The sequence below is a fragment of the Corvus moneduloides genome, chromosome 1 (assembly GCF_009650955.1).
Source record: "Corvus moneduloides isolate bCorMon1 chromosome 1, bCorMon1.pri, whole genome shotgun sequence".
Taxonomy (NCBI): domain Eukaryota; kingdom Metazoa; phylum Chordata; class Aves; order Passeriformes; family Corvidae; genus Corvus; species Corvus moneduloides.
The window spans coordinates 58,391,757-58,407,000 of NC_045476.1; the positions used below are offsets into that span (position 1 = coordinate 58,391,757).

The 15,244-nt window shown below is 40.4% G+C and overlaps 1 protein-coding gene across 1 annotated transcript; it reads left to right on the forward strand.

Moving 5' to 3' along the window:
• Positions 1-10,674: 10,674 nt before the first annotated feature.
• On the forward strand, positions 10,675-14,826 carry NDUFA4 (NDUFA4 mitochondrial complex associated). Its single transcript, XM_032111180.1, has 4 exons — positions 10,675-11,048; positions 11,676-11,764; positions 12,084-12,144; positions 14,607-14,826. Exons 1-4 carry the CDS (start codon positions 11,004-11,006, stop codon positions 14,661-14,663), a joined length of 252 nt encoding a protein of 83 aa, XP_031967071.1. The 5' UTR covers positions 10,675-11,003; the 3' UTR covers positions 14,664-14,826.
• The last annotated feature ends 418 nt before the right edge of the window (positions 14,827-15,244 follow it).

Sequence of the window (15,244 nt, forward strand, 5' to 3'; positions counted from 1 at the left end):
AGATGGGCAAAGACAGCATCAATGGAGTAACATCTCAAAGTATACAAGCTTGTAAGTTAGTTAGACAAATAGGTTAGTGAAAGACAGGAGTCAACTGTTTTGGACCAAGTATGTTCTGAAACCAGCAAGTAAACAAAATATTCTGTTGTCTTTAATCTGATTTCTTGTGTAATGTAAGGAGAAAACAGCCTTCTACAGAAAAAAAAGATAGTATGCTATGAAACTCATTTTCAATTAAATGTGCTAACTCTTATGTTATGCCAGTTCTCAAAGAAAAATTTTGATGTCTTAGTACATACAAGAAGAAATATCAAGACATGCTGTAGTTTTCCCCTTCACATAATTTTTATTTCAGTCAGGAGTCTGCTGTTCAAATAAAATAAATTCCTCCTCAGAAGTCTGACTACCGTTATGTATTTCATGCAATCACACAATGTGAATCTTACAGATATGCTGTATATATTATTCAAAGGAGAAGGATGAGCTCAGTCCCACATCAAAGCACGTTATTATCCTTTTCCCATAAATATAATAATACAATTCCCTACATTGAAATGAAGCTGTATTTAAAGAAAGAATAGCATGGGAATGCTACTTCTCGATAAGTGGTACATCACAAAATTTTTAACCGAGTAGAAATTTCAAAAAAGACTTAGTAAAACTCAAGAGTAACCGAAACAATTACTTTCATGCACTTTTCGATAAAGCTTTTGTGATTTATTAAAGACAGATATCTTTAATACTTTGTATTCTTAAGAACAGAACATTAAGTTTTGTACTAATCTAGACAAAAGCATAGACAAAAAATGTCGTTCTTTAAAATGTGTAGATGAAGCACTTTAATCTGCATCCAGGCTGAAACATGGTCTAGCTCTCTTCTCCCAAATAGAGAGAGTACAGCATATTTATTTATTATTTACCCAGAAAGGAAACAAGCTGTATTTCATGTTCCACTATGCTAGAAATTATCTGCATAAAGTACTAATGATTCAAACAAATGTAGTAATTTGAGATATTGCAAAAGGACAGTGGCTTAGAGGTTCTTTACAAGAACCTGTCACTGCCCTCCCATGTCAGTTTTGTTTATGTCTGAATTATACTTCATCTGGCAAAGCTCCGGAAATGTTTAAACCATTGCTAATATATCAATTTCATATCCCCAGTTATGTGCCACTGTCTGTTAAATCAGGCTGCTTACAAAACTCATCAGCCCTTGCAGTGTGCGATGTCATAGCCCTCGTAGGAGGAACCCCAAAACCAATGGTTTTGCACAGCATGAACCATGTGAAAATAGCAAGAAACAGATATTATTAGATGTTCTGCACAAGCACTCCAGGTCTCACCAGGTTCATATCAGGATACTGCAGATATCTTGGTTTTGCTCTGAAGCATGAGATTTATCCAGAAACACCTTCTCAAATGCAACCGAAGTCTATCCCTGTGCATCAGCTTTTATCTCCAGTCATTTTGGCAAAGGCCAAATATGACATCCTGAAAGAGCGATTTATTCTAGCTATATCTTAGATTGCCTCTGCGAACCACCCATATCTTTCTACAGACTTCAGAAGCAAGACTTGCATAAACTAAACTCCTAACTTTCGCATTTCTAAACTTCTGTGGAATGTATTGCCCCCAGTGCACCGTCATTCACTGAAACACATGCAAAACACACTCCACACCTATCCTTTTCAGGTGGCTCCATGTTACCCAACAGTGCCAGGATCTGCAACATTATCCAAAGACTCCTAAAATAATCAATAATAATTCTGTCATCTGGTATTAGCAGCTGGAATGATGTATCTCTTCTTTCTGTGATGCATAAAACATACTGGATTTCTCAACTACCTTAAAAACATTCTTTTGCAATTTCTATTCAGTAGTCCTTTCTTCTTCACAAATACTAACCTTCCTCTAAAAACTACAGCAGACTAGAAAGGCAAATAATATTTTCTCTGGAAAGTACATGAGTAACATTCTTACTTCCAAAATAGCTGTATCTGTCCTGTTCATAAATCGCAAGAATCCCTTGTTACCTTTTCCATAAAGAAAACAAAAGCATACGGCTCTTGTTAGGGGAAGACAAATGAGGTTTTTTCTCCAGCCTAGGTTTGTGGAAAATAGCTTGATCAGAATTATGTCTCATCCTGTCCTCTAAAGGCTCTATCACTGTCTTAAATGAGAACAAGTTTTGGCTTATTGAAACTGTTAGATTTGGAAGCCTTATTCTTTCTGCAAATTGTGGTTCTATTAAAATACTGGCATTCTTCATGGAATTAAAAAATACAGAAAAATAAATTAGAATACAAAATCTATTTATACTATTCTGAGTAATCCTTTGTTGGCACAGCTTTTGCAGATAATGCCATAGCAATAAGACTATACTTAATAAACATGCACAGTTTTCATGTTGCTTTGTTATTACTATATTGTTCTCTTTAATATTTGGAATGCATAGTGAACGTGAGATCTCGTGTATCATTCTTTACAGCTGCTGCACAGCCAATTATCCTATGTGTGTGTGTGTGTGTGTGTGTGTGTGTGTGTGTGTGTTTCTACATTTCAGAGGCTGCCTACGAGCAGTTTGCTCTGTTCCCAGACTGTCTGCTTGAGTCACTCCTGTGGCAGCTGCGGCAGTTTCTCCTAAGCAGCAATATGTCCTGGAAAGGGCTGTCAATACCAAACTATTATTTTCTGATAAAGGAGAACAGCTTTAATCAGACAGCCAAGTTTTATAAATAATTAGCCAATAGCTGATGAAATATGATAGTTTTTACTAGTGTGACTTTAACTGTCATGCCAGACCTGGAAATCCATGACTTGTCTCAGTTGGTATAATTCCCAGCATTAAAAAAAAAAAAAAAAAAAAAAAAAAAATCAGCTGAGATGTGAGTACATTTTGCTAAAACCATGTGCAAACAAAAGATTAACCAAAGGCTAGCTTAAATTTGAACATCAGAGCAGAAGACTCGTAAGAACTATCTATTTCTTCCCCTGCATATGTAAAAGAAATGACACAGAATGCTCCTGGAAGTATTTTTCAAGCATGTTTCTCCTTACTCCATAGCAGAAACTAAAAAGCATACTTTAACCTTCTATATTAAGATGAAAGATCAAAAGCCTTGAGACAATTACCGGCATAGAAACAGAAGCACCTTTAATTTGTCTCCAGTAAGTTGTTGCTGAATAGCTGAAGCAGCATCTAGTTAAAAACAGTTTCAGGTACCAGTCCTGCTTACATTTTTAGTGAAGATTTTCAATTTCTATTGATCCATTAAACTTATCTTTTATTTATGGAGTTCAGATAGTTTTTTAAATCAAACACAAGAGCAGCTTACAGGGATTCTATGGATGCAATTCCATGAAAGAGTTTATCTGTTAAAGGGCACTGGATCAGCATTGTTCTTAGGGGGAATCATTCCAGTAACTTCTTGTGGTCTTCTGGTCAGATTCAAGCCATCCAGTTGGGTGAAAGCTGTATTTCTGCATCCTACGTTTTGGCAGATTATATAACTTAAAACAAACTGTATTTTAAATATAAAGACCAGCAGTTTTCATTTGCTCTTTTGAACCTAGAAAGGAAGCATGCAGAAGCACGTACAGGGACCACAATTAATTTCATTTTAAGTACTTGATTCTCAGCTGTTATGCTTTTGCCCTGTCATTCTTCTTACTTTCTTTTCCTATTAGTCATGGAATGATACTGCATTTAACCCCACCACCCCCCCCCCCCCCCCCATATACTTTATAATTATTAGTATTTGAACCTGAATATTTTCATCCATTTGGAATGTCTTAATATTTTGTTTCTGGTTCTCTCCCATAACTACTGAAGTCTTTCAAATGAAAACATTTATTTTCTGTCAATAAGAGAAACTCTTGCTGGTGATCTGTTACCTGAGGTTCTGCCCACTGTCTCAGTCCATGCTGCTCCAAAATCTCTAGAGAAAATGTACTGAGCCAGATTTATATCTGTTTACTGGAAGATACAAACCCTCAATTTTCCATTATGAACAACTCACACAGCCACCTGGGTCACTGTGAAATATACACCTCAATAGGTTTCCTATGCATGGAACAGGTTCTTTTTATATTCCGTATGGACAAACAAAGAACTTCCCTCTAGATCTTTTATGCAGATTCAATAATAACAACTTATGAAAGCTGAGGGACAGGGATTTTATAAAAATCATATTCAAGGACAAAATTTTAAATACTTGCGAATACATGAACATTTTGTCAGAAGATGCTTCAGTTCAGGAAAGAAAAATTAATGCTTCATTTTATTACTGCTAATTTCACTTTTGCTAAATAGCACATATTCATGCAGTCACTCTCGTATGGAGTGTATTTATCTTCTTTTTAAAATAAAAGCCTTTATTTTACAGTAAGGATTTATCTGCTTTAAAGCAATTATAATTACTTTAATGCTACAGCAGTGTGTATAACTGTATGCTTAATAAAAGCATAATATTACAGAAAATCTGCACATTTGGGCTCATAACTTGAAGTTTACAAACAGCACTGTAAAAACCCAGGACACAATTTGTATTTGCAATATAAATGAATAATTATAAGTTACATACTTAAGTGCAAGTGAACTAAAAAACTTTTCCGTCCCAATAGAGTATTTTTCTTTGACTTTCTGAGCAGATTATAAATGCTATAAAACAATTCTTCCCTTAGTGATAGAACATACAGCCACTTTTGCCAAGGTTTTTTTTTCATTTCCAGATCTCTAGGAGGCCTATTTAACAAAAATTTTGCTTTTATGACTGATAGCAAGTTATGCTTCTTAACATGTCCCTGAATTGTATAAAATTATTGTGTACTTTTAATGGATATATTGAGACAGGAACCTTTATCAATGTGTATTTTTGACAGACACAAATGAGAGAAGTAGAATATTTCCATACTATGCATTTCAGTACCATTAATTTTTAATTTCTTCTTTGTTATAGCCCTTGTGCTGTTAGTTTTCAAATTTCCAGTCATCTACTTCCTTTCACCATACTTTCTTAAATGCTAGACATATTTTTGTTGCAGTTAAAAAAAAAAGTCTGGTTTCTAACATTAATCTTTTTTCTTTCTACTTTTTTTTTCCTCTATAAGCATAGCATTTGACTTAACTAACTCTAACTAATCATGAAATTCTTACACCTTTTGGTTTTGCAGAACAACCGCGATGTTTACACTTAATCACAAGCTGCTATATTGAAATGTTACTGTCCCTACCCATCCACCTCAGATCCCCATGTTTCCTTACTGCCGTTATACCAGGGATGCAGGAATAGAATCTGCAGCCACTCCATTTCACAGAGTTAGAGCCAAATACAAGTCAGATGTTAAGGAAGACGTAAGTGAACTACTCCGAATGGGCATGGCAGAGATCTGCACACGTATATCCTGTTCTGCTGTTGCCCCCTGCTAAGTACAGAGAAAGGAATACAAGGACGTACAACAGAGGGAACAGACCTATAAATGGGAACAAGAAACAGTAAAATAAAATAAATGACAAAAAATCCCAATGTATTTGTCGCATGTAAGCCGGGCTTTACATTTTTACATATTTTTTTTAAAGTTTTTTCATATATTTTGCTCTTCTAGAGACAGCAAGGAAAGCTCCTTTGCTCTCCTCTTTTTCTCTGCTAAGAATTATTTTTAAAAGTCATTGCCTTTTCACCAACTCTGATGACACCTACAGAAAATCCTCGGTTTACACATTCTTCTGATTAACAGAGAAATGTCCTGATGCTATAGGACAATTCACAGTTAATTTAGTTTCTTGATCAGTGACCAGTTGGAACATCCCCAAATCTAGTAATCTTTCCTTCCTATTTTCCTCCAAGTAAAATAAGTAACTTCAAATTAACTATAATTTTGTCTGTTTCTTTTTTTCTTTTTTAATGAACTGACTTTGTGAAACCTTAAGAGCGCAATTCTTCAAATAACCTGATTTTATTATGACTTCTGATTCTTGTTCTTTAGGAGATCAGACCTGATTATATCTGTAGCTAAAATGAGTTGCTTTAAATAAAAAAAAATGAAGTACACCATAATTGATGTTGAACAGATTAGAAATCTGCAGATTTCTTTGAATCAATTCATATTGACAGGTAAGATTTGAGGAATAAAGACTTTAGAAACAGGAAGGCCTCCAAAAACTAAAACAAAACATCTGGAATAGAAGAAAAGTTTCTGAAATCAAAAGCTCAAATGAGCCTAAGGACAGAAACAAGGTACAATAACAATCAAAGAGGGACAGTGAGAGACAGAGGCCATAAGGTGAGGCTGTACAGGACGACAAAAGACAGGAGGAAAAAATAAATGACAAAGCACCAGAATAATCTGAGGACTTGACTTTTCAGCAGTGCTGAGCACTACTGCAAGTCCAGCTCCCAGTTCTTAACGGACTGGTTCATCACAAAAACTTGCCAAAATACCTGAAGGATTTATGCATTCACTTATTTAAAAAGCAGAAACCTACACAAAAATAATTTTCCTCAGATTAAAAGAAATGACATGTCTAACTAAAGGTTTATAAATGTAATTGTCAGGTGTGAACACAAAGACACCAAACCTCAAGAGGGAATAAATGTGTTTACCTTCAGCTTGAGTAGCTAAGCAACAGATACAAGAGCAGCAAAATTATCTACCTTTATCCAGTGTTTACTGTCTTCCTGGGAATGGGTTGATAAGTTACAGAAAATGGTTAGTCTTCAAGTATGGCCAATATATTGACAGTATTACTATAAATTAACACATATAATTTATATAACTCTAGCATAGTACAAGCACTCAAACTTGGCAGCTAAGTAGGTATTTCTCAGAACCACGGATCCATCATCAAGATGCCATGAGGTGGCTTGAGTTTATACTCAGAATTTTGCCAAGTGACGCAAGTGAGGGGTTGCATTTTTTGCAATGCTGCATTGTGTGAAATTTAAAAATATTAACTTGCAGTTTTCAAATTAGAATGAAAAAATCTGATTTCTGATTGTTTTCAAACTTTTTTTATGTCTGCAAAATTCATTTCCATACACAAAATTCCAAGTATTATAAATAATAAGACATGTTTATGAACAATGAAGCAGCTGAGCCATACAGATCCAGGCAATAAAAGCTGATGTACACGATGAAAATTTATGAAAGCCCATTAAATGCGTGACAAATTTTGCAAATTGATCAGGTACTATGCCTCTTTAAATTCATAAAAGCGTACGATGACAGCAAAAACTATAAATCATTGTGAAAAAAATTATACTGAGAAACATATAAAAATCATGATATCTTTCCTAAAGATACGTGCCCAAGAAATAGCCTAGTGGAAATAACGTATCTCAGATGATCTTTCCTTAGTAGAAACAGGATACTTGAAGTCTCCAAATTTTTGCACTTAGCCATGTGTTGGCTGTGCATAAGGAAGCAGACTGTTTCAGTCTGAGCAGAGTTTTGCTGAGCAGCCCCACATGGTTTGTGGCTATCTACCCTTCGGTTGCTCCCTGATTTTCCTGAAGCTGCTTTGGCAACTGGCATCTCCTGCAATCCAAGTATATGGTGAAAAGTTCAACTACTGTACTAGAGGGTGAGCACTGTAACCTTCCAAATTACTCTTAGAGGTTTCTCTTTTATAGGAGAATAGCAGCAATGCTATTATTTTCCATACTTTTAACACAGGGAAATTGTTCTTTCCATTTTGAAAAAAAATGGAAAATTAGTGTCTTTATGACATAGTGAATACTGGAACAGTTAACAGACTCCTGGAGCACAATAACTATGCTTTTTTTCAGTTTATCAACTCTGAAACAAATGAGGGAGACAAGCAATAGGATTGCATTGCTCCAAAGAAAACATTGTTGTAACAATTTTTTTCTTGTGCCACCCAATAACTTGTCAAATGCATCTGTACAAGTTACCAAACTTAGCTATTACCCAGGTTAAACTGGCTCTGGCAATCTGAAAAAAAAAAAAAAGGACTTTTGAATGATGTGCAAGGAATATGACTTTTTTTTTTTTTTTTTTTTAAGAATATATCATAACAGAGACAATTTGAGACAATGTTTGAAAATAAGCAGAAGCCAGTCTGTGGAACTAGTGAGTGAAATAGTAGACATCCATTTATTCTCTGCCACTTTGTTATTTTTTACTTCAGAATTTTTCTTTGTTATATGGCCACAGAAACTAAGAGCATTCATGTAAAGTTGTTTTGCTTCTAACCTAGGAAAAGGACTACTTCTGTCTTAGGTTAGTAGCATGATGATTCCTTTTACCTAATAATGAATTTTTTAATGCCTGGGGGACAAATTTACTTTTTGGGCTACCTTTTGTGAAAGAAATCACACATCAAAGTGGCTGGTGATACTATCCAAAAATAGGGATTAAATTCCCAATTCTATACAAGATACACAGTAACGGAGAAAAAAATAGGGCAGCACTTGGACACAGTACTATACAATAAATAGCCATGCTGCTCATTTAAAATTATGTAACTAGAAAAGTAACTAAATTCAAGCCATATTTAAGTAATTAAAGCAACCTTGGCCAAAATATTATAGAATCATAGAATGGATCAGGTTGGAAGGGACCTCAAAGGTCATCTAGATCCAACCCCCTGCCATGGGCAGGGATACCTTCCACTAGACCAGGTTGCTCAGAGCCCCATCCAACCTGGCCTTGAGCACTTGCAGGGATGAGGTATCTACAGTTTCTCTGCACCACCTGTTCCAGTGCCTCACCACCGTCCAAGTAAAGAATTTCTTCCTACCCTCTGTAAGTTTAAAGCCCTTCCCCCATGTCCTGTCACTACGTGTCCTTGTAAAAAGTCCTCTTGCTTTCTTGTACGTTCCCTTCGGGTACTGGAAGGCTGCAAACGGGTCACCCCATAACCCTTCTCCTTTCCACACTGAACAACCCCCACTCTCTCAGCCTTTCCTCCATCCCTCTGATCACCTTTGTGGCCTCTTCTGGGCTTGCTCCAGCAGATCCATGTCTCTCCTGTAATGGGGACCCCAGAGTTGGATGCAGTGCTCCAGGTGGAGTAGACAGGGAGAATCACCTGTATGTAATATATCACTATAAACCCCTTCTGAAAATCAAAGGGCTGTCTCAATGCCACGTATGCACCCAACTTCTGCCAACCTGACCGTAGCAGAATAATTAAGTTGGCAGTTTTATGATGGATTTCATTCCCTGTATCCTTTTCAGGACAATGAAACTCTTAACTCTTTTGCCTCACCTTTAAACAACCCCTGTAGCAATGGGGAACAAAGACGACGGACCCTCTCGCATGTCCCAAGAAGATGCATTTATTGCCAACAATCGCCCCCTCTTCCTACCCTCGATCTCAACCGGAACCAAAGCGAAGCCTGACAGAACTTAATAGCAGAAGGGCACCCATTGGCTGGCACAGCTGCGGTGCTGCTGTCCACGCGTCCTATCACCCAATCAGCTTCCCGCTCACATGCCATCCACGCGTTCTTCCATCCAATCACAGTCTCACTTCCAACTGTCACTCAACCGACTCTCTCCTCGCCCCAAGTGCCTCTCAGCCCTCAACCGACTTCGTCCCGCCCGCAGCTGTGCATTTCCTGCAGGGCCTTCTGGTGGCGGTGAGCCTCGACCACTTCAACAGATATAACCCCATATTCCACAAATCCCTTCGACTTTTAACCCGGGTTGGTGAGTGCTCAGGCCTCTCCTGTGAGGGGAGCCCAGCTGAGAGGCAGACACGGGTGTGCACGTACCCAGTACCCACCACCACCACACACCTTCCCAGCAGTCCCGATGCCACAGGGAGCAGCAGGCGCCTCCCAGGAAGGCCGTGGCAGGCTCTGCCCTACGTCTCTGTGGCAGCAGCTCTCAGGCGGTGTGAGGGCCGTGCCAAGAAAGTCCTGGTGGACAACAAGCTGTCAATGAGCCAGCAGTATGCCCATGTGCCCAAGGATGCCAGTGGTATCCTGGGGTGCATTAAGAAGAGCGTTGCCAGCAGGTTGAGGAAGATGATCCTGCCCCTCTATTCAGCCCTGGTGAGGCTGCACCTGGAGTGCTGTGTCCAGTTCTACACTCCACAGAACAAGACAGGTAGTTCCTGGAACAGGCCCTGTGGAGGGTTACGAGGACAATTAGGGCAGCATCTCTCTTAAGAGGGAAGGTTGGGGGAGCTGGGCCTGTTCAGCCTCGACAGAAAACGACTGAAAGCAGACTTTATTGATACCTGTAAATATCTAAAGTGGGCGGATGTCAAGAGGATGCAGTTAGGCTCTCCTTGGTAGTGCCGTGCAGTAGAATATGAAGCAACGGGCAGAAACTGATGCACAAGGAAGTTCCACCTGAATGCGCGGAAAAACTTCTTTACTGTGCAGTTGACCGCGCACTGGAACAGACTGTCCAGAGAGGTTGTGGAGTCCCTCTCACTGGAGATATTCCAGAACCGTCGAGATGCAATCTTGTGCCATGTGGTCTACGATGACCCTGTTTGGGCAGGGAGGTTGGACCAGATGACCCAGTGAGGTCCCGTCCAACCTGACCCGTTCTGTGCGAGGGACGGCAGGCGGGCGGCCCCCATAGCCGGGCGGCCGAGGCTGCCGGGCCCTGCTCGCCGCGGGCAGCCGGGGCGCAGGCGCTGCCCGCGCGGCAGCGGGCGGGGCGGGGCTGCCCGGCTGCCCCGGGGTGCCCGGGCCGGTGCCTGCTGCCGCTCCCGGTGCCCGCGCTGCCGGCGGGACGGGGCCGCGCTGGTGCGGGGACCACGCAGGCCGGGGAGCGCGGCGGGACGGGAGCGGGGCGGGGCGGCGGCGCGGCGGCCGGCGCAGATCGGCGGAGGGCGAGCAGGCGAACGCCGGAGCTGCTACATCCGGGCTGCGGCGGCGACACCTGCCGCGGCGGGGGCCTCGGTGACATTGGGGCTCGGTGGTTGAAGGGGGAGGCAGCGCTGCGGAGCCCGCAGAGAGTGAGACTTTCGCCCGCACCCGCCGCCACCAACCCGCCACCACCGCACCGCTACCACCGCCATGGTGCTACGCGTTATCTTCACCCACGCGAAGAAGCACCCGGCTGTGAGTACCTGGGCGCGAGTACCCGGCCCCGGCCCCGCGCCCGCCCTCCCCTGCCGCCGCTCGGTGCCCCCAGCCGCGCCGGTCGCCTCGTCCTCGCCCATCCGTCCCTTGGCATTCCTGTGCATGCCGGGCCCCTGGACTGGCCGGAGCTGGTTCAGCAGACGCGGTCCGGTCCCCTTTTTCTTCTGGTCTCTGCGGCCTTGCTTGTGCTGCAAGGCTCGAGGTGGCCCTTCTGTTCTTCTTGCGCATCAATTTGCCCCCACAGTCCCACTCTGATGTTTTCGGTTTGTAATCTGAGTACAGACGGTAGGAGCTGTTTTGGCAGTGGAGGGAAGGATGTGTGTCTCAGAAACGCGTGGTGACGGGATTTTTGGTTTGGGTTTGCTTTCTCTTGAAGTAGTAGTGGTTTTTTGTATCTGCCTCTTCATAGCTGCTGGTTCCTCAATGACCCCAGGGATGTCCCGCAAACAGGAAGGTCATGCCAGGGGTTTAGAGGGCCACGCTTTTGTGACTCAAAGTCTGTAAGATTGTTTTTTGGTTTGCCATAGCTGCAGTCAGAAGTGCTATGTATGAATACTATTTTGCTGTATCATAGTATGATACTAAATTTTTTTGTTGTTACTCCAGTTGATCCCTCTGTTTGTGATCATTGGATCTGGAGGTGTTGGTGCAGGCCTGTATCTCATGCGTTTGGCGATGTTCAACCCTGATGTCTGGTATGTATACAGTAATCCCCAATGCCAGTCCTCTTGCTGCATGTGTTAGACTCCACTGCCTTGGCTTTTATGTTCCTGGAGGCCTTAATGTCTTGATCCAGTATCACCTGACATTAAGTGTGTGGAATCTTCCTTGATTTGGTGATTTGTTTACCATGATATTTCGAGACTGCTGGCAAAGGACGATGCCTTTTGCTGTGAAAACTTCTTGGATGGGTGACTCCATGACCTAATAACCACAATACATATATGAATATATTTTTTTAAAATTTTGAAGATAATGTTAATATTCTCTCACGTCTTGCATTTCTCTCAATAGCTGGGACAAGAAAAATAACCCAGAACCTTGGAACAAATTGTCTCCCAGTGACCAGTACAAGGTAAAATGAGAAATACAGATTTTTTAGGAAGCATAATATTAGGTGTAGCCTACTGCTTTAGGATGTTTGATTATATAGGGAAAGTAGTTGAATGAGTGATGTATTTGTTCTGTGCAGCATTTGTTTCTATCTAGAACCCTGAGCAGAGATGGCTGAGTTCGAGATTTAAAACTTTCCTAATGATGCTTGATAATGGGATGAAAGGAGTCTATATGAAAGCAGTCATATCTACTGCACTGTAAGGAAAAGAGGAACTATGTATGAGAGGAAGAATTTACTGGCTCATAATACTCAGAAATAAACTAAAGGGAGAAAGACAAAACCCCAAAAGTTGTGAACTACAGTTTTCTAAGCTCTATAAGCTGGTGGCCTATACTCATGAGAAGCACTGCAGGAAAATGTCAGTGTTTAACGTAACCATGAATTCAGTTCTGCAGTTGATTTTTTGAACACAAAACAGTATTGTAAGTAACTGGATGCAATAGAAATGTTCTTTAGCTGGTACTCAGCTAATTTCATTGAACTAATGAGGAAGCGTGCAAAGATGTCTAAAACATTGGGTAGTTTACAGAAATCCTAGCATCGTAGAATCATTTATGTTGGCAAAGACCTCCAAGATTATTGATTCCCACCTTTGACTGAACACCATGTTGTCACCTAGACCGCAGCACTAAGTGCCATGTCCAGTCATTTCTTCTACACTTCAGTGATGGTGGCTCCATCCTCACCCAGGGCAGTCTATTTCAATGTTTGACAGTCCTTCCAGTGATTAAATTCTTCCTGATGTCCAACCTGATCCTCCCCTGATGCAGCTTGAGGCTGTGTCCTCTCATCCTGTTGCTGGTTGCCTGGGAGAAGAGGCCAACCCCTACCTGGCTACACCCTCCTTTCAGGGAGTTGTAGAGAGTGATAGTCTCCCCTGAGCTTCCTGTTCTCGAGGCTGAACAACAACAGCTCCCTCAGACATGCCTCATATGACTTACTCTCAATACCCTTCACCAGCTTCATTGCCCTTCTCTGAACACGAATCATGTTTTAATCATGTTTTACAGAAGTGCTATTTTAGTGAATTGCTGTTAAGAATATTTTAAGATTATTCTCAAGCTACAAAAAAGGCAAACTTACTATGTTTGCCTACCTGAAGGGAATGTACAAGAAAGCAAGCTAGCGTCTTGTTCAGTACCATATGCTACTATTTCAGTCCTTGAAATAAGTAGAAAAACCCCACAGTTCCAAAATAAAACAGGTTGCAGTTCCCTTAAGAGTCCATGAAGAACATTTCATTCTTTGTTTTCATTGCCGATTCTGGAATGTTGCTGGTTTGTAAATATCTAAACTTGGCAAATCCAGCATAGTGCACAGCACAAATTCTTTTAAAGAGTGCATGACTTCTGTAGCACTCCCCTTCTGCCTTAACATGCAGGCACAGCCTCGGGGTTTGCCATATTTGGGTGTGTGTATCATTGGGGACATTCTTTTCCAAATCTACACTGTGGGAAATGAAAAGGATGTATACTCTAATTTGAGGATGACTCTTTAGTAAAAAGTTCTTGTTAGTCTTAGCTTTTGATGAGGTTTTTTCTATTGTAAACTTCTCTTTGTCATATTAACTAAGTCTTTTTCCAAAGAAAGAGTTGAAGACCTGATCATTACTGTAGGAGTTGCACAGAAAGCTGTAATTTGAATGTGCTGTAGGCTGTTTTGTTTCCTTTGAGAAAGTTAAAAAAAATTAAAAATTGGGTATAACTAAAAATAATCAAGCTAATAGTTACGTGTTTTTTTTTCTTTTGTTTTTTTAAGAAAAACATCTATGTGCTTGATGTCAAGTCAGGCTGGGATGCCAAAATATGCTGTTAGTCTGTAAACTCATTGTCCTCAGTCACTTTTCATGTTGTTCTGGATTGCTTGTAACAGGATCCAATGATAATAATATAAACTGAGTGTGTTGGAGGATTTGTTCTTGCTTTCATTCCTCCTTGTCATCCTTCGCAGTTCTAGATGCAACTACTTAAACCAAACTTGGCTTTTGCAGCACTGCAGTAAAAATGTTCCTTTGTGCCACTGTCTGTTCACAGACACTGTGCTTTGTGCCACTTGGCAAGCTGGCTTTTGCCTTCAGTATACAGGAGCCATAGATTTTGAGAAAAATGGATAAACTCAGCAGTACTGTAAAAAGTTCATCTGAATGGACTTATAATTCTGAGGGTTAAGAAGAGGAACTGTGGGTTTTCTCTAGTGGAAGACATGAGCACTGCTTCATTTTAAGTGCAGAGCTTCTAATACTGGGTGTAGAATTAATATTAAAAAGTTACTGCTTATCAAAAGTTTTAATTTATTATTGTCCAGTTCACAGACTCAAAATATTATTTCAGTTTCCTGAGTTGAATGATGCATATTTTTAGTAAATACCAGGGAAAATGTGTAGTCAAGCTTCTTAATATTTTTTCCTTTCTCTTTCCTAGTTCTACTCGGTTAATGTGGACTACAGTAGACTGAAAAAGGACCGTCCTGACTTCTGAAAACACACTCATGTCCATAAGCTGCACCGAAAGATCTTCCAGAAGCCGTCCGCACAAGTGTCATGCTTAATCATCCAGGAAATAATCAAATTTGCCTCACACAGCACTAGGTCATGTGTTTGAAACTGTTTTGATGAGGCTTAATAAATGTTTAAAACTTGAAGTGTCTGCTCCTTCATTTTGCAAAACGACAATATCCTCCTTTTAACAGTTTCTGCTGTATGATTTGTCACTTAGCAAAAGCCAGTTTATGTTTCCTGGACAAGAAAGCAAAGTTGTGATGGGCTTTATGCTCAGTGTGTTGATCTCAGAATAATAACTACATGCTCATGCAATGTCAAACTGCGACATGCAGTTACACCAAACTTCAAGAACTTGAAGGCATGTATTTATATGTGTGCATGTATATTTTTTTTAATTGCACCTGAATTTATCTACTTGCCACTTTAAGTGGTTGCAGAAAAGTCAATGCCAACAAGTCATTATCCATCAGGGAGGCAGCAGATGTTGCCATATGTTGCTGGAGAGAAGGAAAAAAAAAACCAGACTGACCTCTCCAAAAGGTTTTGTTTCTGTTCTTT

What these genes read in the sequence shown, in the direction of transcription:
- NDUFA4 (XM_032111180.1), top strand. Translation starts at nt 11,004, where the DNA reads ATGGTGCTACGCGTTATCTTCACCCACGCGAAGAAGCACCCGGCT. An exon ending in ATGTTCAACCCTGATGTCTG is followed by an intron (nt 11,765 to 12,083) that starts GTATGTATACAG and finishes TTCTCTCAATAG; the next exon opens with CTGGGACAAGAAAAATAACC. An exon ending in CTCCCAGTGACCAGTACAAG is followed by an intron (nt 12,145 to 14,606) that starts GTAAAATGAGAA and finishes TCTCTTTCCTAG; the next exon opens with TTCTACTCGGTTAATGTGGA.